This window comes from Ursus americanus, chromosome 33 (genome assembly GCF_024610735.1).
Source record: "Ursus americanus isolate L20-20 chromosome 33, mUrsAme1.1.p, whole genome shotgun sequence".
In the NCBI taxonomy this organism is placed as follows: Eukaryota; Metazoa; Chordata; class Mammalia; order Carnivora; family Ursidae; genus Ursus; species Ursus americanus.
The window spans coordinates 3,071,353-3,090,774 of NC_142159.1; the positions used below are offsets into that span (position 1 = coordinate 3,071,353).

Consider the following 19,422-nt stretch of genomic DNA (forward strand, 5'->3'; position numbering starts at 1 on the left):
CCCTGGATTTTTTGAGGCTCAGTTCTGGAGCCCTGAGGGACGCAGGTTTGCCACTGCCCACACCAGAGAAAGGGGCCCCCTTCTCCCTTTCGGGGCTGACCGGCCCACATTGGCGTACTTCCTGTTTCCTGGTCGCTGGCCCAGCGAGTGGCCCTCAACACTCACAGTCCTTTACAGAGCCCTTTCAGGGACATCTCTGAGTCACCTGCATCGTAGGGCCGCAGCTACCCGAGCCCGGGACCCAAGCGCCCTGCCCAGCACACCGTCTTCCCTCCCACCATTTCCAAGCTGCCCGTCTCCCCGTCTGACTGCGTGACAGTAAATCATTTTAAAGACTTGGCATTTCCGAGAGGAGCTGGAAAATACCAGGCCGGAGTTCAGAGCGTGTGAAGCATCTTTCATTTAGCGAGTCTCGAGCGGTGGCTGGAAGGGGCGGGCAGGCCGGGAAATGTCACGGGGAGGAGCTGCCAGCGGCTCCCTGCCCTGCCCTGGCCCTGCCCACCCGCCCGCCCGCGCACAGACAGTCCGTGCCCCTGCTGGCATTTCATTCCTCTGTAGCTGACAAGGGGGCAGGCTTGGCTCTGAGCGCAGGTTTGGAGCACCTGCTGTGATTTCCCCTGGGGGCCAGGAGAGAGCCAGAGGGTGCAGAAGAGGGGGAGCCAGCCGGCGGCACGGGGAGCTGAGCCTCTCTGTGAAGCCATAAATGGGGGTCTTCGCCTCCTCTGATCTTTTCATCTCTGTCCCCAACCCCGTTTCCAGCCCCCTGGGCTCTAGAAGCCTTTCCCACAGAACTTGGGCATGGTGACACCAAGCTCTTCAGCTCTGTTCCTGCAGACAGGGCTTCTGCCCTGCACCCCCATTATGGGGGGCTTTCTGTGTACCTCGGTCCTTCTTTGAGCCTCAGTGTCTATGACCTTAAAATGGGGGTGGTCACACCCACCTGGCAGGATTGTCATGAGACGAAATCAGTGCATTCAGGGAAGGAGGTGAGCCTTCTCTGTCAGCATATCTACTGAGACCTCGGGCCCTGGCCCAAGTGACCGGCCCTCCTCCCAGCCAAGTGCCAGCCCTAGTCCAAGGGAACTCCGTGGAAGGAAGCAACAAAGGAGAAATAATAGTATAGACCGCTCAGTCGGGGTGGTGTAGACCAGACACTTGCTAAGCACTTTATACATCTTTTTAACACCTAGGAAACGGGTCATTTTCCCCTTCCCGAAGCTGAGAGAGGTCAGATCACATTCTATCCAATTCCTTTTACTGCTTCCCGGACCCCTTCCAGGCCCCACCCCTCTGCCTGAGTTAGCCCACCCGGATGCTCCCCTGCACACTTCCACGATGCCTTGGAGCTGCCCGGGTGTTCGGAGAGCCCCACAGCTGTCACTGTGGCCTCCAGGGATCCATGATCCCATGAACTTGGGTGTCACACTGTGAGTGTAGCATGAGTGTCAGGGGCGTTCGGCCAGGGAAAGTCCCGGAACCTTTTTCAGAACCTACAGGGGATCCTGACCCGCATGCGGTTAGAAATGCACGGTGGCAAAGCAAGGACTGCGATATTCAGGCCTCCCCCCGCCCCCCCGACGTGCTCTGGCACCTCCTTCCTCAACCCGGTCAGCCCCCAGGTTACCTGCTGTGAGCAGCGAGAAGTACTTTGTAGGTATCCTCTGGGCCCACAGGAAGGGTATTTTCTAGAAAGGAGGCTGGAAACCTTTTCTGTCACAGGCTGGAGAGTTAATATTTAGGCTTTGTGGCCAGATGGTCTCTTTATAACTATTCAGGCCTGCAGGCCTGCCCAGAGCAGCCAAAGACAATAAGTAAATACATGGGTGTGGCCGTGTTCTAATCAGCTGTTTACAGAAACAGGCAGCAGGGGAATGGGGCCGCCAGCCATAGATTGCCCACCCCTGGTCTAGAAGAGTGGGGCTTTTCTCAGCTTGGGTCCGGTGTGTTCTCTGAACGCCGGCTTCTCTGTGTCAGTGATGTTAATGGCAATAAAAGATCACAAAATCTGCCATTTGTTCAGGGCTCGGGTATGTACTGTGCACCGTCCTAAGTATTTTATGGGATTTATCTCATTCCGCCCACGTGGCAGTTTGGTACTCTTACGAATTCCATTTTGTAGATGAGGAACCCGAGACAGAGAGGTGAAGTGGAATCCCCCAGGTCGCACAGCTAACTGCGGCTGGACCCGGCATTCTGACCCCAGCGTTCTTAACCGCGACCCCCTGGAGCGGGGGGCTGGGGGCGGTGGGGGTGGCTTCTCCGTCTCCTCGGGCTCTCCTCCAGGCACCTGGTCTTCCAGCCAGGGCTGGCTTGGCCCCTTGGCTTTTCCGCCTCCATGCAGGTCTCGCCTGCCCCACAACGCCCGCCTGCCTCCTTGCCCCTCTCTGGGGACCTGCCACAGGCTCCCCCTCCTCATGGCTTCTAGGCGGGGGCTCATTTGAGTGCCTCTGAGATCGATGTTGTACACGAGAAGGTGCAAATGTAACGCTGGCTAAAGAGCATAATAGAATTTATGGAAATCGCTGGCTCGCACCACAGCCCGAGCAATGATGGAGGTGATTATTAATTAATCATGGTCTTGGGGGAACAGTATCAGTGCAAAGAGTAATTAAAATGAAGCATTGTACAGTTGTACCGAATGATGATTTATGAGCCCGAGGAATTGCCGCTCTGCCCTCTCCCTTCCGGCAGGCTCAATGGGAAGGATTAACTGGACGGATTGTTTTCAACAAAACCAGTGGCTTACGGACAGATTTTGATCTGGACATCATCAGTCTGAAGGAGGACGGCCTGGAGAAGGTACGTGGACTCAGGAGAGGGAGGGACGAGACCTTGGGGGCTTGACATGACCTGGCGTGCGTGGCCTGTGCCTTGGCTCTTTGGAGAGCCTGAAGGTGTGGTCGGGCTGGAGGGGTGCAGGACCCAGTGGCCTGGCTGTAGCCGACACCCAAGCTGTCACCCTGTGAGCAAGGACCACCGAGGATGCTTAACCGGGGAAAAGTAATGAAAGGCTCAGGGGGCAGAAGGACAGACCTGACTTTGGGTAACAGAAACTCCAACAACCAGAGGGTGCCTACCTGGCGAGTAGTGAGCTCACTGTCACTGGAGGCATTTAGGGAACGATTCAGCAACATGATTGCTTGTCTGGGAACTGGAGTTGGTTCTTATCCTTGGTGAGAGGTTGAAGCGTATGGATTCTGAACTCCCCCCTCTTGGTTTCTAAGGCCACGATGATTCAGGGGTTTGGGATGAGGATTGCAGGCCCTTCTGTGGCTGGGACCTCCATCTGGCCACCGGCACATGTTTGTCAGGAGGCCAGTTCTGCTCTCTGGGAACCATCCGCGTATTCTGTCGAGTCAGGCTGTTGGGCTGAAGAGGAGAGTCAGCATGAGCCCCTCTTTCTGCACATCCTTGGGACCTTGGAGCTGGGGGCTCGGCCACCCGCTCTCGCTCCAGGGCATCTGTCCAGCCCTGGGAGTGGGGTGTGCGAAGTGCAAGGAGTAAAAGCCAGGAGAGGGAAGGGCCGGCTCGGAGGCCTCTGGGCCTTCGGGATGCCCTGATTACCCTCCTGTCCGCCCCTGTCTGCCCTGGGTCAGGCCTCTCCCTTGGATGACTTTAGCACCCAGCCCCGGCTTCTCCACCTCCACTCCTGAGCCTCCGGCCACCCTGAGTGTACACACACACGCACACGCAAAGCTTCGCAAAGCACAGCCTTGCCCTGCTCCGCTGGTGCCCGTGGTCCCCCAGTGCCACGTGAAGCTCCAGCCTCTCCCCTGGGCCTTTATGGCTCTCCAAGAAATAACCCAACCTGCCCTTCCAGGCCCAGCCTCCATGGGCCCCAAAAACATCCCCCATGGCCCAGCCACGCCCACTCCGCGGCCCCTCCTTTGCCCCTGCGGTCAGCCTGGCTGTAGGAGTGACCGCTGTCTCCGGGGTTCGCCCCCTCAGGCACACACCTGGCTCTGGCTGGCTTCCGCCTTGTGGCCAAGTTGACTCTTTCACTTCTGAGTTTCCCCACAGACTCCCGGGGGGAACACCACCTCTCCTCTGGCACTCTCTCATGCCACATACAGCATCAGTCCTTTAGGGACAGGGGTTGTGGCCTCTGGCCTAAGATCAAGGAGACCAGCTGCTCCAACCTCCTCACGCTATGAGTTCTCACGCTGTGGTCTCGTGGCTCCTGCTTAAACCCCGGCAGTGCTGGGGGCGCCGCCGCCTCCTCCAGTGTTGCGGCCGTGGTTTCCACTCAAGTGGCGTCTCACTTTCGCTCTCTCAGCTGTCGGTCTCTGGGACTGGCGTAAGTTCTGAGGATGGCAATTAGCCGCACGTGCACCCCCGCTACGCGCGGCCGGGCCAGCAGACCTCAGCAGTGGATCACGAGAGCGCTCCCCATCTGAGCCCATCACAGCAGCCTTCTCCCAAGGACAAGGGACTGCAGCTAACACCCGGGGAAAGCCGTCCTACTGTCCCCAGGACAAAGGCTGACCTGCGCCCTCCAGAGGCCCCTGCTCCCCCCCCCCCCCCCGCCACCTGCCACCTGGAGCCTGAGCGGACAGCCTCTGTGGGGCTGGGGCCTCCTGAGTCCTAACTGTTCCCACATTGCCAGGGCACCTGGTGCCTCACAGGGGATGCCGTGGGAAGTCCACAGATTCTTGCAGGGGCTGGGGTTCCAGCTGCTCGGGAACCGCTGGACAGATGTTTGTGGAACCTCCAGGGGGGCTGCTAGGGACCCTCATGAGCTCAGCCCACTTGAGAGAAGGGCCTCTCTGATGCCGTCTGCCCGTCTCTCTTTTGGGCTCTGGGGGTTCTGCGCAGACAGAAATCCTGCCTGGAGAGGGTGCTAAGCCCAAACACAGCCACCCGGCCTCTTGTCTCATGGCTTCTGTTTGCAAAGGCGGGTCATAGCCGCCGGTGGCTCTGGGAGGATTAGAGCAGAATTACCCAGGCGTAATTACATAGCTCCCTGCTATCTGCTTTGCGCAGCTCTCTGAATGGGATGTTTGCGTTCGGCCTCTCTGTTTAATTGATTAAGTTTCCTGAGTGCCCCCCAGCTAGGCCAAGGACAGAGTGGGCATGCCAAAACCTTCCTTGAGGGAGAGGACCTGAGAGGGGGGCAGAGCTGTGCAATGTTGGACCTTCACGAGGCCCAGGGTGTTAGAAGGATCGGCAAGCTGGATCTTCCCTGGCCTCCTTCTGCCTCAGGCCTGACAGCAACAAGGGCTCTGTGGGGACACAGATGATGCCCCTTGGCCACCCTATCTGCCAACTTTAGAAGTAAAAGCACAAAGCGAACTGCCTTCAAACCCAGCGACAACCAGGCCGGCAGGGAGGGCCCTCCATTCTGGTCTCCCACCCCCAAAACAGCTACAAAGTCCAGCTCCTGCCCAGTCTGCCTTCCTGCAGGTGACAGGTCTCCTCCGCTGTTAGCCCATTCCGCAGATGTTTAGCCACCGCGTCCCTTGCTCCAGGCCCTGCCCTGGGCTGCGGAGGGTGCATGGCCCCGGGACCTGGAACCAGAGCAGAGACCCAATGAGCGAGCAGCTGGGGGCTCAGCGTCTTTCCCAGGAAGAGGCGGGCCCACCAGGCTCAGAGTGCCTCTGCCCCAGGACCCCTGATTTCCTAGTGCACCTGCCCCACCCCCGGCCGGGCTGAGATCCCCGGGCTGTCTCTACGCTCACCTTCTCTGCATTTTCCCCACCAGCTGTGTGGGGTAGCCAGCAAGGGGGAGGTGGCAGAATTCAGGAGACTCGACACCTTGAGGGCCTCCTCCCCTAAGAAGAGAGGCAACAGGGTTGTCCGAAAGGTTAGCGCAGAGCATGTTAGCCGTGATGACGTGCTCACGAGGAAGGGGAACGAGTAGATGGCCTTGTTGGTGTGGAGAAAGGGTGGAAAGACTGGGGGCTCAGCCCCTGTTCTCTGTCTGTCTGTCCATCCAGGTTGGCGTGTGGAGTCCTGCAGAGGGGCTCAACATCACGGAGGTTGCCAAAGGCCGAGGCCCTAATGTCACTGACTCTCTGACAAACAGGTCACTCATCGTCACCACCGTGCTGGTAAGAGCCTGCAGCCCCGCGGGAGGGACTGTGTGAGCTGGGCACGGGCTGGAGGGACCCAGACTGGGCAGCACAGACCGGGCACCTCTCGGGCCTGCTTCGAGGCTGGAAGATGGGGGGCGGGGGTTGCATGGAAACATGGAGGGTCCCTCAGAAAGCCCTCGGTCGTTGGAACACAGCAACTCTGCTCACGGTCACAGGCCAAAGACCCCGGGGCGGGGGGTGGTCAGTGGCCTCTTCCCAAAGGCAGAGTGGGCTGGTCCTCATGCCTGTCGGAGACCTGCTTGGAAGCCCATCTGCAGAGACCTGTGTGTTTGCGTCTCCCCTCACCCCCCGCCCCTGAGCCCAAGCACAAACCACAATGGGGTAGAAGGAAGGGGGTTCACCTGCCCTCAGCTCCAGGACTCAGGGCCCACCTCTTCACCTCAGCTCCCAGGGAAAAAGCCCTTCTCAGTGGTCCCCCCAGCTGTGGTGGGTGCTGGGGCCACACCCAGAGAGCCCAGACGGTGCGGGGAGCCCACACATATGCCACAGTCCACAGTGCCCATCCCAAGAGCTCTCTTCCGTGGTCGCTCTAGCTGCCATCCTCCCTCCATTCCCCAGGACTGAATAGTGCCTCCTTCTTCTGCCCCAAGGAGTGGCTCCTGGCATCTCCCAGGCTCTCTGCACCTTGGAGCTCAGCATGGGCAGAAAGACACACCCACGCCCCTGGCCTCTTAACTGGCCGGTGCTGTGCCCCGCTCCGAGTGCACCAGCCCTTTCTGGAAGGCCTCCAGGGTGTCCAGAGACTCAGGACCCACCCTTTCAGAGACACAGCACTGTCCTTGGGACCCAAAGAGAGGCAGGCTTACCACCACCTGGTCGACTCTGACCCAAGACCTTTGGAGGATAATCCACTCAGCTTCTGCTTATAATGAAGCAATGCATACAGTGTGATCAATGCAGCGCACATAAGGCAGATCCTCTACAGAGCAGAGCGCTCAGCCCAGTTTGGCGTGCTCGGACCAAGTAAGGCTGCCTGGGATGGAACAGAGAGCAGGCTGGGCACCTGGCTCCGGGCCCTTCCACAGCGCTGGCGCACGGATGCCCTACCCGCCTCCCACCAGGGGCAGCTCAGCTGGACCCCACGGAACGGTCCTGTGCCTTCCCTCTAGTGTGACCCACCAGACATATGCTTGGTGGCAGGTGGTAACACCCCAGAGCAGGAAGAGACATGGTAGTTAAACCCCATTCTCCCAGTGAGCAGCAGACACCAGGGACACCAGCGGCTTCAAAGGAGCACCTGCAGCCTGTGGGTCTCACCCCCAGTGTCCAGGGTGTGACCACTGAGAGGATCCATGTCAATGGTGATGGAACCCTAACAGTGGTTCTGGACATACTGCCGACGGGGGCTGGAGAGACACCTGCCCCCCCCCCAAGTTTGGGCATGGACCCTCCCCTCCCCCAGCAACTCCCCCAACACCATACATCCTGCCTGCCTTTATTGATCAAATTTTTGTTAACTAAAAAAATATAAAAATCAGACAGCTAAGACCAATAAGTCAAAAGATTTCATCAGGAACCGGGGAAAAATTGTAAAAAAAAAAAAAATCTAAAAAAGATGAAAAAGAAATAAACAAAAAAGAGCAAAAGGATTAAAGACTGATGAGCAATTGAAGGGATATTGATGTGGATGCAAATAAGAAGAGAGTTGAAAGGGAACAAAATAAAAAGGTTAAAGGGAAAATAATAATGAGAAAAATGAAAATAAGGCATGAGATGAAAAGGGAAGCCATCAAGGAAGACGAAAAATTAAAATAAATAATTAACAGCTCCAGCCAGACAAGGTAAAAAATGTAAAACCAAAATGTCAGAAAGCAAAAGGATAAAAGTGTGACAAAGCTAAAATATAAAAGGGTAAAAATAAAATAATAAAAAGGTGGTAAAAGATTAAAAACAGAGCTGCATAAAATGTGAGATATAAATAAAACACTTTGCACAAGACGAGAGTAAAAAAGGTAAAACCAGTGGGCTCGGAGAGATTAGGAAGAAGGGTGATGACGTGGGCCCCGATGATTCAGCCGCGAAGCCATACCCTCAAGGGCGTGGCAGGCTGCACGTAATACGCCAGAAGGATACCGGACACACACATCTTGAAAGACCACGGGCGTGCATTTTATTAAAATGGCAGCAGCCTGATTTCAAGCGCATAAAACCCTTCTGCAAAGGCGCACAGGATTTGTCTACACCCGCAGAAGCGGGATCTGGCAGACATCCGATGCCCTTCTTGAAGCTTCTTGGTCAACACTCAGGTTCTTTCAAAGGTCGTGACCTGATGCACTCAGTCCCACCCACAGCGCCCTGCTGGCTCTGAGGCACCCCCAGGGTAGGAAAGGAGAGAAGCCCCTCTTGGCCCATGGCCCGCACACAGCTCCATCTATCCCACCGCCCCTCATCCGGGTGAACGCTAACTCAGCAGTCACCGGGGACGGGCAGCGTGACCAGGATGCAGGGGCAAGACTGTGATGGTTAAGAACACAGATCTTTGGGTCTGAACCCTGGCTCCACTGTTAAGTAGCTGTGTGACCCCAGAAAATTGCTTAACCGCTCCATGCCTCCGTTTCCCCACCTGAAAAAGAGAGGTGATGATAATTGCATCTACTTCGTAGAGTTGAGAGGCTGAGGGATTAATAAATGCAAATGGCACAGAGTGCGTGCCAAATGATAGCTGCTCTTATTACTAGTGACTATTATTGATTACAAATCCAGGCCCTAGTGAGCTCGGGTTTAGTACGGTAGGCAGTGTTCTAGAGAAAGCCTCTGCTTCTGTCCACCCCGGAGCCCTGAACTTCACTGAAGATTGACCCCTGACCACAACCGAAGAATCTCTCCCCAGCACCTTGGAGACTTTGAACTTGCATTCAACAGAACCCCGCTGCTCCCCATGGTCAACACGCCCTGCCTCTCACCTCCTTGTTTTCTGATGGGCCCCTGAAGGCATTAGGGTTTGTGACCTCGACCTCCTGAGTCCCTCATAGCTCTAGTCTCCTACTGATATGTCAGACTCCAGACCCAATCACGACCTCATCATCTGCTTTGCCCAAAGTCTGAGCTCCTAGGCCTGACATCATGATAATTCCCTCCCCCTGGCCCCCGTTGTCCTTGACCTCTGACATGGCTGCTGACCCACTTGAAGCAGATGTCCCACCCACCGTCTTAATCCCATCCTGCAGTGTCAGATACTCGCATGGACGGGGGGGCGGCCCATGATTGCTCTCTGCGTCCCCAATGCCCAGAGCTCATGGAGGGTAGGGTCTGCTTCTCCCTGTGGGAGAGAAGCCCAGTCTTTCCTGGAGAAAGAGAAATGGCCAGGAAAACGTCTGGAGGATCCCTGATGGGACACGGGGTGTGACACACAGCCTTTGCACTAGTCTCCAAGAAACTCTCTGTGTCCAGCTGAAAATGTCCTCAGAGTCTCCTGAGTGAGAGAGGCCCACTCCCACACAAGGACGGGCCTGGGGCCTCCTTCCCGAAAACCTCAAGCTGGTCCAGATGCCCCTGAAAGTCTCAGTGTGGTCCGCCTGTCTCAGAGCCCTGGGGGGTGCTCTCAGGCTGGGGCTCTTTGGGACAGCGGCACCAGTTGTGGAGAGCAGCCCCGCCCCAGCTGGTCTGCCTGAAAACCCAGCCCCAAGCTTAGCAGCCTGAAAGCAGGGCCGGCACCTCCTGCTGAGAGCGCTGTGGGGGGGCCCACCGTGCCTGCTAGTGTGTTGTCCGGGCAACCGCACTTTGAGTGACAGGCAGGTTCCAAAGCACAGTTCAGGAACATCAGACTGCTTTGCCCCCAGAGAATAGGGCTGGACCCCTAACGACAGGGGTTTCTGCTTGCTCTTTTCCCTGGAATCTGGGCACAGCGGAGGGCCGCAGCTCCACGTGGGCTGCCCTAAACCTGCCTCCTCTCCTCCCCTATCCCGAACCCTGGAGTTAGGAGCAAAGGGTGCCTTACCCTGGACACACAGATGGACAGAGCCCTAACTCCACGCACCCTGGCCCCTCAGAGCTGCAGATGGCCTTCCCCACGCATGAGGGCGAGAGCCTGGAACCTCGCCCTCTCCCTCCCCCTCTCTGCCCAGCCCCAGCCTCTGTTCTGGTTCTGCTCTCCCATGAGCTCATGAAAAATTCATCCCCTCCAACCTCAGCTCACACACCGAGAAAACACACCTGCCTCACTCCTGGGGGCCCTGCCTTTGAAGGTTCAGAGTTCTTTGGGCTGCTGAAGAAAGCAGCCGTGTTGACATGCGTGTGGGTACGTGTGTGGGTGCGGGACTGGTCCAGCCGCACACGGGTGTCTGGAGATACACCGATGGGTGTGTTTGTGCCGTGTGCCCATTGTGACCACATTAGACAAAGTGGCCAGGCAGGTGGGGCCCCCAGCACCGGGCAGCAGGAGAGGCAGAGAAGTAGAAGGCGGCCAGGGTGTGGGCTGGGAGGACCATCCCAGGCCAGGGACCGCCCTAGGCCCCACCTCCAGGGTGGGCAGGACTCCCAGGGCTCTGTCGTGGTTCTCACAGGCAGAAGCCAAGGCCTTGGGTCCAGGGCCTTTAGCTTCTGTGGCCAAGCAGGGCCGGGCAGACAGAACGCCAAGAATGTGGTACATCGGTGCCCGTGGCATTGTGCATACAGCTGTGTGCTTGTGCGGATGTGTGCCCACGCTGCCTGTGTCAGAACGGGGCTTGGGAATGCAGATATCGGGCAGCTCACCTTGGATCCTTCCCCCCAAGACCCCTGTCCCAACTCCACAGGTCCTGCCGCCCGGAGAAGCTTAGCCCCAGGCCTGGCCCTGGCATCGGGATAAGTGATCAGAGAGAAAGCAGACTAAGAGCCCTGGCCACGAAAAGTCAGAAAAGGTTATTTTTCTGGACCCCTGTTTCCTGTGACTTGTTGAGGAGAAATATTACCCCGCTCCTACGGCTGTTCTCCCAGAGCAATAGGAGAGCGTGAAGTTATGAAATTGAGGGCACCTTCCCTGAGCAATCGATTAGCAGCCGAGAGAGCTTGTGAATTGGCTGTCTGGACATTTCCAGTAATAAATTGTGAAATAGTCCATGAATAAGTAGTTGGCGGAGTTCAGAATTACCCCCTAGGAAATGTTGCAGGTCTGGAGACACATTACTAAGGCGAGCACCATTTTAATGCTCTGGGCTTTCGCTGTTAAATATGGATGCCATCCGCGGAGCACTTCCCGAAATTAATGGCATTTTACAGCTGCTCCGAAGGCAGCGTATTTATATGGAGATGTATAGATTCTGGGGCTGCGGTGGCTTCACGAATGAAGTGCTAATTTTAGAGAATGGGCCCAGGGAGGGGCGCGGCGGGAGGGTTAGGAAGTGAGCTATCTCAGGGACCTTTCCCGAAATGGTTTTCCGCAGCCAGCTATGGTGTTTAACCTTTGGTGACCTTGGGCATGGTCTGTAGGCTGGAAAGGGCACTGCGGTCACAGGCTACGGCACACAGAAAGAAGGTAACGATAGTAATAAAAATCAATCAGTCCATCCTATCGGCAGTTAACATTTGCCAGGCACAGTTTTAAGTGCTTTTCATAGATTGGCTCATTTACTCCTCATAGCAACCTTGTTGGGTGGGTTCTAGGATTCTCCCCATTTTACAGAAGGAGGTAGATTTTGTCCAGGAATTTGTGTGTGGTTGGTGATTCCCCTGGGAGAGCTAATATCTTCTCTCCAGGTATTTCCTTGAACTCACGTCAGGGCCACCAGGGACAGTGGTATACTTTGTTCACTGCACAAGAATGTCTGAGCAAAAGAAGGGGGCGGGGACTGAGGCTCCTGCCCCCAGACCCTGCTCACTAGGCCACATGCCAGGGTTCGGGGCAGCAGCCCCCCAGAGATGGATTTGCACGATGGCAGTGTGTGCGATCACCACAGCCCCCTTCCCTCCAGGTGGCCCCAGCACCTTCCCCAGCCCCACCCGGGCTCTTCTCACCACCCTTGTGAGCTGCCTACTCTGTTTCAGGGTGGGGGTGGGAGGCACAGAGATTGAGTACGGACTCCAGCCAGAGGACCCAGTGTTCCTCCCAAGTAGACTGAGAGGTGGTTTTCTCAGAATCCCTGGAGAGGCAGGAACCCCCTGGGGATTCCCACGTTCCCCCATCCTTGCTCTGAAGCCTGCCGAAGGATTGTTGAAAATCTAGAGGAAATGAGTCCTGGGGTGGGACGGGATTTTGAAAGGTGGCAGTCCTGGGGGCCCAGGACCAGAGAATCCAGGCCACCCACAGTAGCAGGAGCCCGGCAAGAGGCTGCTGGGGGGAGGGGGGGGGTTCTGCTCCGGAGGACTTCTAATGAGAGTGTTCTCTAGGGCCTTCATGGCTCACTCTGCCCCAGGGGGCCACCGCGTTAAAGGAATAGCCACACTGGTTGACAGATGATGAGATGCCTCCATAATTGGGGGTGTACCCATCTCATGGGCACGTGCACATGGGATTCCCGGTCCTCGTGCCCTCTGTCAGCTATTGCTTAGCACCTGTCAGCTGAGGACCTGAGGCATTCTGACAGAAGGGTGTGGGCGGGGTGCCAAGGTGCCTTCAGGGGAGAAGCAGGGAGCTTCAGGCAGGAAGAAGTGGGGCTGGACTCGATCAGACTGCAGTTCAGCTCCTGTGTGACCTCCTGAGCGTGTTTCCTCATCTGTGGCATGGGGGTCACGTCCCCTGTCTTGCAGGCCTGTGAGGCCGGAATCGGTGTGTGGTGCATAATAGGAGCTCAGGACACACTGAGTGGCCTCAGGGGTGGCTTGTCCACCGCAGCCCAGGGACGGGGACTTGTCACTGAAACTGGGTAGGTGGACCCCATGGAAACACGGACTTGTGCGTTGACCTGCACTTTGGGCCCCTGCTGTGGGCCTGGATTTTGCCATGTCAGAGAGCACAGTTCCCATCCTGTAGACCTCAGACTGGACCAAGTCAATGGCTACTTCCCACTGTCTGTCCTGCCTCTTCCCCCGGTTCTCTGCGGGGCGGCAGGGGGCTTGTTTCTAAACGAGAAATCCTACCGAGTTGTGCCCTCTTCACAGCCCCTCCCTGACTCCCCATTGCCTGGCAGGGAGGGAGCCTGACGTGGGACAGCGGGACCTGTGCTCTCCCTACCGAGCTACCTTTCAAAGACCCCGCCCGTGCCCACCAGGGAGAGGCGGCCTGGGGCTCTGGGCCTCTGGCACAGTGAAGGGGTTAAGAATTTGCACTCCCGGGCTACACCCGCCTGAGTTCAGATGCTCTCCTTGCCAGCAGGGTGAGCTCACACCACTCAAATGTCCTCGTGAGCTCATTCCCTGCATCTGTAAAGTGGGACTGTTGGTCTCCACGCCGGCCCGGTGAAATCAAGGTTCAGCGAGGCAATGCACGCTCTGTGTTGAGCACATCCTCGCTGGGCTGCGTGCTAGGCCCCCCACAGGCACTCCGCAATTGCTGATTTACTAGAGCCCCCCGGGTCCACATACGAGTGCAGGCCCTCATATCAGCCCTCGCTCACCTGGCGGGTCCTCATGCTGGGGACTGAGATCCTCGAAGGAGAGAAAGGTATCAGGAAGAGAAGTCAGGGAGGGCACAGGACGGACAGTCTTGTACAGCAGGGTTCTCACGCATGAGCAGACATCAGAATCCCCTGGAGGCCTTCTTTAATTTTATTTTTTTTTAAGATTTATGTATTTATTTGAGAGAGAGTGTGAGCATGAGCAGGGGGAGGGGCAGAAGGAGATGGAGAGGGAGAATTCCAAAGAGACTCCCCACTGAGTGTGGAGCCCAAGGGGGGCCCGGATCCCAGGACCCTGAGATCATGACCTGAGCCAAAAATCAAGAGTCGGACGCTTAACCGACCGAGCCAGTGGGCGCCCCTCCCCTGGAGGGCTTCTTAAAACAGATTGCTGGCTCTACCCCGGAGTTTCTGGCCTGGTGGTCCAGGTGGGGCCGGAGAGCATACGGTTTCCACAAGTTCCTGCGTGCTGCTGGGGCTGCTGGTTGGGGACCACACTTTGAGAACCGCGGGCCTTGCACTGATGGTGCGGGAGACAGCACGGGATTCAAATCCAGTCATTTTTGAGTCCAAATGCCCGTTCCACCCCTTACTAGCTCTGTGACCATTGGACAGCTCATCGGTAAATGCCTACCGAGCCCCCACCTCGGGCCAGGGGCCACTGGAAGGTGGCCGTTCGTGAAGCACGGCGCTGGCCTGACTCAGCAGGCCTTTCTCCTAAGCCACCCCAAAGATCTCTTGGACACAGGAGCAGAGGTTCCAGCCCAAACTCCCTCCCAAACCACTCTGCCTTCATCGGCCCCTCTCCTATCTTCCCTGCAGGAGGAGCCCTTCGTCATGTTCCGGAAGTCCGACAGGACCCTGTTTGGGAATGACCGCTTCGAGGGTTACTGCATCGACCTGCTCAAGGAGCTGGCCCACATCCTGGGCTTCTCCTACGAGATCCGGCTGGTGGAGGACGGCAAGTACGGGGCACAGGACGACAAGGGCCAGTGGAACGGCATGATCAAGGAGCTCATCGACCACGTAAGCGGGCAGGGAGCCCCAGGAGCTGGGGACTCCCTGGGAGGGTTGGCCAAGCCTGGGTACAGCAGGGTCGGGCATCCCAGCAGGTGGGGACCCTAGGGACAGGGGAGCTGGAGACAAAGGTTGTGACCTTGGGAAGGACCCAGCTCCCTGGGGCCTGCCTTGCTCATGCTCCCCAGCTCCCAGACACTGCCCTCCACATAGCACACGTGTGCTCCCCCCACACCGCGTGTGACTGAGCCTTTCCCACTGGTGTCTTTGGTGAGCTCGCTCTGGAGATCTTCCTCACCTCCTCACTGCCTCTGCTCCTTTAGGAGCACCCAAAGGCTGCCCCAGCCACCAAACTCTAGGGCACAGAGCTAGATGTGTCACTGGCTTGAGTGGCTTTGGGCCCAGTGGGGAGACCGGTGGGGCAGGGAGCGGCGGGAAGGCTCAAGCAGAGCTTTCATTTCCTAGGCCCCCAGAACTCAGACTCCCGTGGAAGGCTGGTGGGAGAGGCTCGTGGTAACCAGCACGAACTTGGGCTGAGCTTGATTCCCACGTTGCCACTACCTAGCTGTGCGCCCCTGGACAAGTTTCTTGGTCTCTCTAGGTCTCGGTTTCCGTGTCTGTAAAATGGGAATGACCATAATAGAACCAGCCCGACAGGCTGCGAGGGCTAAGTCCACACACGTGTGTTACGTTGTCTACCCCATGTCAGTACTTGTTCTTATTTTTATTTGTATCATATGGTTATTCCTTCGAGGCCAGGGAGGGGGCTTCAGGAAGTCCCTTTAGGTCCCTGAGCTTCCTGGTTTCTAACTGAATAGCGAGAATAGAAATACGGAATACCTGCCCTGTGTTCTTCCAGCACGCTGAGCGGCTGGGAGGAGACAGCTGGTGGGGAAGCACTCCTAGATTGTGGAATCCAGTGTAAATGGAAGGGAGTGGTGTTGTCACCATTATTAGTAATAACTATAATTATTATGGAAATTAGTCAGCAGGCCCCAGAAGCATCTCCATTTATCAGCTCCCCCACTCCTGCTTGGTGCCGCAGCTCTGGCATGTGGGGCCCCAGTGGGGGCCAGTGCCTGTCATTTGCAGAGGCAGGCCAGGCTGGGGAGGCGGAGGGGGTCCCACGGAGCACAGGGGCCACCTGTGGAAGTGAGCAAGGCAGGTGCCAGTCCTGTCAGCCAGCGTCCAGAGCTCTGAAGAGCATTCGCGAGGGGGCGGATCAGAAAAACCCAGCAGCAAGCCAGACCTTTCTAAGCGGACCCTCCGCTGGGGAAAAGGCGGGGAGGAGGCCTCATCTGCGGCCTCCATGCAGTGCCGTATCCATCAAGGCTCAGGCCCTGACGGGACACGCAGGGGACCTTGTTAAACCCGATTCCCTACAATTGATGAGCCTATTAATCCTAGCTTGGGTGCCATTTTTAATAACATCATAACCATTTATTAGTGTCGTCAGATAATTAGTCTTCTCGCTAGCTCCTAGATAACGTGGTAAAGGCTTGGCAATATTACTTCCTTATTAGGGATCTGAATGCAGACGTAAAAGTGATGAATGCCTGCCTTTGCAAGCATCTGCCCCCCGAGGCCCATTTGGAAGCCCTGGGTGGAGCCTCTGACCAGCAGGACTTAAGAAGTCCTTCTCGGACACTCTGCTCAGCTCTGTCCCATGCCACACGGCCTTCTGGGGAGCCGGGGTTATGGAGGAAGATGAGGCACGGGCAGGGTGTCCCGCTGACACACTCCTCTCACCACCCCCCCCCCCCGATCCCATGCCGCCTCCAACGGTGACAGCAACAGACCGATTGGACAGAGCAGTGATTTCCCCATCCGTCAGCCCAGCTCTCCCAGACTGTCGCTCTCTCCAGCTTTACTGCCTGCTCTCTCTCATTTCCCCTCTCTTGAAGGTCTCCTATCCATGTCCATGCCGTAAATTACTCCCAGGTGTTTTAATGACTCCGGAATCCAATAGAGAGGACTTCAAATCCCGGGTCTAGCACATACTCAATCTCTTTGGCCTCTCTTTCCACATCTATGAGATGGGAGTAATAAAAGCCTTCTTCCCAGGGTTTGTGGGATGATTTAATGAGCTACAGCCCAGAGAGGCTCAGGAGAGTGCCTGGCGCTCCGTAAATGGGCTGCACCTGGGAGCTACCCTGCAGGCTTCCCTCCAGGGACAGCCCTGCTGTCTAAAGTATGCACGTGGATGAACACGATGGTGGTGGCAGAGCTGGCCCCTCAGCCACGGTCATCCTGGTGTGCCACAGTGACCCGGGATCTAAACCTTGCCCCACTGAATCCAAATAGGAGCCTCGGGAAACTGACTCACACTGATCAGACTCAGGGAACAGAGGCACACAGCAAGGCATCACCCCCTACTTCACTGGGGGGCATTGGCCTTTCCTGACACCTGTCGTCCAGAACTTCTGTTCCGGCACCCGGTGCTGGGGGGGTGGGGACGGGTGGAGGCAGAGCTTTCAGAGTGTGGAGTGTCTGAATCCAAGAAGAGAGGCTGCTGGTGGAGAAGGGGGGGCAAGAGACGGTCTTGAAGAGCCTTGGGTGTTAAATGGAGGCATTTGGTTTCCATCCCGAGATCCATGGGGCACTGCTGGAAGATGCAGGGCAAGGGGGTGACGGGAGAATCACATGGAGGAAAATCAGTGTGCTGTTGGGCTGCACTGGAGCCAGACCGGAGGCCATCGCAGGGGCCTGGCTAGAGGAGAGCATGGTGGAGAGAAAGAAGGGAGTGCCGTGGTGGGGAAGGAGGGAGGTGGATGGCTCGGGAGGAGGAGACGAGGAGGTAGAATTGAGAAGTTTGGATGAAGGAGGTGAGGGAAAGAGAGGTTTTGCACCAGGACAGGTATGAAATTCCAGCTGGGAAGATGACAGTGTCATCCCCAAATAAAGAGCTTTCTGGCCAAATACAGGAGTGGGGGAGCTACGGAGATCATGCCCGGATTGAGGTGCCCGGATGTGGCTGAACAAATGGCTGGGCAGTCAGAGCAGAGAGCAGGGCAGGGGGTCGAGATGTGGGAGTCATCAGCACAGCCTCGGTGGAACCTCGAGAAGCAGCCAGAGGCGGGACTGCTGGGCCGAGGAGAGATGGGGACCTGGGGAGGACCCAAACCACGCAGAAGCATAAGGAGAGAGGAAAAGAAGGACTCCACAAGGTGTCGCGGCTGCCAAGGCCGGGGAGGAAGGAGGAGAGCCAAGAGAGCATGGGTGACAGAGGCCAAAGGAGGAGAGGCTCCTGGAGAGGCAGAGGCACAGGGTCACACGTGGCAGGCAGGGAGGTCAAAGGAGAGGAGTGAATAGCGTCCACGTGTCGGTGCGAGCAGCAGGGTCAGCCCCAGCCTGAGGCTTCCTGAGTGCTCCTGGCCTGGCCGCCTGCAAACTCGATTCTCTGCGACCCAGGAATCCTGCCCTGGCTGTTCTCCTGAGCCCTGGAATCAGAGGGCAATGGGTCAGGCAGCGACAAAGCGGGAGCCTGGCCTTAAGGGAATGCATAGATGCTCTCCAGGTCACAGGAAGCCGTTAGTTCTCCTCTCTCTCGGTTGTCACATGTCACTCAGAGCAGGTGAAGAGGTTTCCCTGGCTCATGGATGGGGCCAGACCAAGACGGAGGACAGAACAGGATGGAGACAAGGAGTCGTCTCGGGTAGCCCTGGCATGTCAGCCCTTCTCTTGTGAGAGAAGTAGCATGGCCCAGACACGCCCTCTGCCCCTTGTCATGCTGAGTGCCGAGCAGAGAGGATGGCACGGCTCCAGGTGCCCACCGCCCCTGCCTGACCCTTCTTCCAGACAGCGTGTGCCTGATGAACGGCTCTTGGCGTGGGCTGGGCACATAGAGCAGGCGTCGAGGAATGAGGGTGTGTGAGTGAGCACATGGACTCACACCCCTCCCCAGAGACATGGCTGTGGGGTCCTGACTATTGAGCTTCCCACCCTGTGCAAGCAGAGGGTCAGGTCTCAAGGCTACGGCCCCATCATTCACTGTGTCCCCTGCCATCCAACCAGGAACCAGATCTTAGTTCTGGCCTCCATGCGTTCGTGGTGGGAGGAACCCCACGCCCCCGTTTGTGTAGCCAGGAAAGCTCTGGCACACCACCTCCCTCAGGCTGGCCAGTGCCCTTTGAAGCAAGGCATGCTGGGAGCTCACCCAGGGCAGATAGAGGCCTGGGTGGGATAGGGCAGTTGAGGGCTGGGGATTTCCCGATGGCATGCAAAGGTGGACTCGTGGTAGGGCAGCCGGGTTGCCAGGGCAATGACTGAGGAGCTCTGGGGAAGCTCAGGAGCTGCCTGAGAAGGAGCAGGGAAGCAGGCCAGGGATGCAGGAAGGACCTGGGCCACACTGAGAGTCACCAGAGAACTGGTAGCTGCCAGGACCCAGCCAGCCAGAGACCAACCTGGGAAAGACACGGAAGAAGCCTGGCTGGACGTCGGGGTCCAGACAGCCAGAGGCCAGAGCAGTCAAGGCACAGTTACAACGGACCTTCCAGGGTGAAGGGGGTTGGAGGGAAAAGAAGGGCAGAGGGAGTAAGAGGAACATGCTGACCCCCCTGCTGAGGGTCACCTGCTCCTTCTTCCGTTCCACGGAACTTTATAGAACACTGTCTCAGCCTGGTTCCTGGACAGCAGAGTCTCACGCAGGACTCATTATTGAGCCCACCAGCACTGAGTGTGACCAGTCCCTGAGCCGACACCCTAGAAAAAGCTTGCAGAGTGTGTCTCGGGATGAGGGGAGAAGGGGGGCAGCTTTGTCCCGGGGTTCCTGACTGCCATGCGTTTCTGCGTTTAGCACGGCAGGCATGGGAACCAGTGGGGACCCCACAGCACACCCACAG

At 57.3% G+C, this 19,422-nt stretch overlaps 1 protein-coding gene across 1 annotated transcript in view; it reads left to right on the forward strand.

Moving 5' to 3' along the window:
- GRIK3 (glutamate ionotropic receptor kainate type subunit 3) overlaps positions 1 to 19,422 on the forward strand; it is a 215,944-nt gene that overhangs the window by 161,624 nt on the left and 34,898 nt on the right. The window contains exons 8-10 of the mRNA XM_087858285.1: positions 2,692 to 2,799; positions 5,937 to 6,050; positions 14,387 to 14,590. Coding sequence (XP_087714411.1) covers positions 2,692 to 2,799; positions 5,937 to 6,050; positions 14,387 to 14,590 — 426 coding nt within the window. The remainder of the gene's footprint in view (positions 1 to 2,691; positions 2,800 to 5,936; positions 6,051 to 14,386; positions 14,591 to 19,422) is intronic.